Below are 2376 nucleotides of genomic sequence, written 5' to 3' on the forward strand. Positions count from 1 at the left end.
GTAGCTGAGACTGGTCGCCAGGTTTCAGCCAGGTCTCAGTAAGGAGGAGAAAGTCCAACTGAGCAGTAGAGATATAGTCACTCAGGATGAAGGTCTTGTTTGAGAGGGATCTCGCATTTAGCAGTGCCAACTTAATAAGAGTATCTGGGATGGTGGAGGTGATTAGGGGGGCATAGTCAACTGGCTTTAGGTTCCAGAGGTTTGGATATAAAAGCTGTTTGTAAACTGACAGCAGATATAAAAAGCACAAACATTTTCGCGACACCTAAATGTTAAATAATATATTTTCTACTTCCTCAATCTTGGAGACATGAGAGGGAGAAGTAGGGGCGGGCTTTAGAGACACAGAGCTCCTGACCGACTCCGTCCTGTTGGTTCAGTCAGTAGGTATCACTGACATGAGAGGAGAGGGAGGGCGGGCTTTGAGAGACTCTTACAGTCTGGAGAGAGAGACGAGACCGGAGAGAGGAGAGAACAACTGAAGTTGAGAAATGAACAACTCTTTTCAGTAAGTGATTCAGTTCAGTTCGTTCACCCAGATGATTCGTTCGTTTTGAACGAATCGTTCATGACGACACATCACTACTTTTATTGGGATCAAAGGTTTTCCGTCGCATAGCCTGAATGTGTTTGCAGATTCTGAAGAAGTTGATGAGAAACATAAATGTTTGAAGTTGGACGAAGCTGAAGACTTCACAGGTCACAATGAAGACTCTGGTGTTTGTGTCTCTCGTGGGATTATTCCTCCACGACACGACGGCAGGTGAGTTCAGATTCATTGAAGACGATTTAATGGAAAGAGGGAAATGTCGCATGTCTTTATAAGGGTGGTTCTTTGACTACAAACACTTTCACATTCTCTTTGATAAATAAACAATAAAACTGTCTTAAATGTTTTTACCTTCTCTCCAATATGTATTTTACTTACTTTTCAACATCTTTATATGCTTCAATTAGGCGCGGAGCCTGTGGCTCATTGCAGAGGGGGCGGGGACCAATAGTGGGCCCTTAAACTGTCTATAGGCTATATAGCATATGCTGTAGCCTATATAGTAATATAGTATATCATTTATGGTTTAGTATCAGCTGTATGGAGATACAAGACGGGGCGGGACGAAGAGAAATGGCGCTGCAGATTACAAAGGGTGTTATTACAGTGACAGGGACTTATCAGTGAGTGACCTGCTGATGTTTAAACAGAACAAGTGCTGATATGTCTGTGCGCATATTCCACCGATTAAACAAGTAAAGCAGACTTCATTAACCGGACGGGAAACCAAAGATAGAAGGCAACTACAGTTTAACATTCAGGGAAGTTAGACACTCATCCAGCCACACAGACAAACAGACAATACAATAAAACCACACAGTAAACAGAAATGAAGTAATAAAGTAATAAAGTAATAAAGTTCTGGTGTGGGACAAGGGGCAAAACAGTGACAATGAACTTCAATATCACTGTTTTGCCCTTGTCCCACACCCGAACTTCATATGTTCAACAATGAAAATGTAGTTATAAATCGTGATTAATCATATCAATGTTGATGTACTTGTGTTAAGTAGCACTTAAACAATCAAAAAACATGTTAGTATTTTGTGTGTAAATATGAATTTTTACTCAAAATAAATCTGTCACTCAGTTTAACCGTCATTTCCACCACACTGCAGGAATAATACTGAACAAGGTAGCTGCAGCTCATAATAATAGATAACACTATGTTTTCTAATACTTACAGTTTTTGGTGTGCAGGTGACACTTGGCATTCGTCGCTGGCCACAGACTCCATGACTTCACGTTGTTCTATAGAAAACAAATATCTTATAATAAATACTAAATATTCATTTTCAATTGTCATGTTCACCCACATCGCTGTTGACATCAGTAAATATAAGACACAGACATTCCTCTTTTTGTCAGAACAGTAACAGTGATTTCTTCTGGATGTTATAGGACCATGAATGTTAAAATAGCAGCATAACTACAGTGAACACAGCAGATAGACTCTGATTCAGAAAGAAAAAGGAACTAAATGCCTTCAAAGTGTTTCACCTCTAAAACCATTAACAGAGCATTTAAATGGGCTCTTTAAGTCCTTCATGACACTTTAATGTTAGAAAAAGTGTTTTGTTATTAATGTAGTATAATTAATGTGGTATAAATACTTATTTCACTTGAATGAATTGTGATAATTAACATATAATCAGAGTGTCACAGTCATTAAAGTTCATTTTGTGAGGATCAAACTCAAATATGTGCTCAAAGAATCAGAAACATAATCAACCTCCTGACCCTCAAAATGAAGTTAATCTCGGTTTATTGTTTTACCTCTGAATATTTGTATATGAAATATGAATAAGCTCAAAGCTATTCCACAG

The 2376-nt window shown here is 38.4% G+C and overlaps 1 protein-coding gene across 1 annotated transcript in view; it reads left to right on the plus strand.

Annotated features, from left to right (window-relative positions):
- The first annotated feature begins 559 nt into the window (after positions 1-559).
- LOC110002982 (major histocompatibility complex class I-related gene protein-like) overlaps positions 560-2376 on the plus strand; it is a 12013-nt gene continuing 10196 nt past the window's right edge. Inside the window, exon 1 of the mRNA XM_065948126.1 lies at positions 560-763. Within this exon, the coding sequence (XP_065804198.1) occupies positions 706-763 (58 nt within the window). The 5' untranslated portion in view covers positions 560-705. The remainder of the gene's footprint in view (positions 764-2376) is intronic.

This window comes from Labrus bergylta, chromosome 19 (assembly GCF_963930695.1).
Source record: "Labrus bergylta chromosome 19, fLabBer1.1, whole genome shotgun sequence".
Lineage (NCBI taxonomy): Eukaryota > Metazoa > Chordata > Actinopteri > Labriformes > Labridae > Labrus > Labrus bergylta.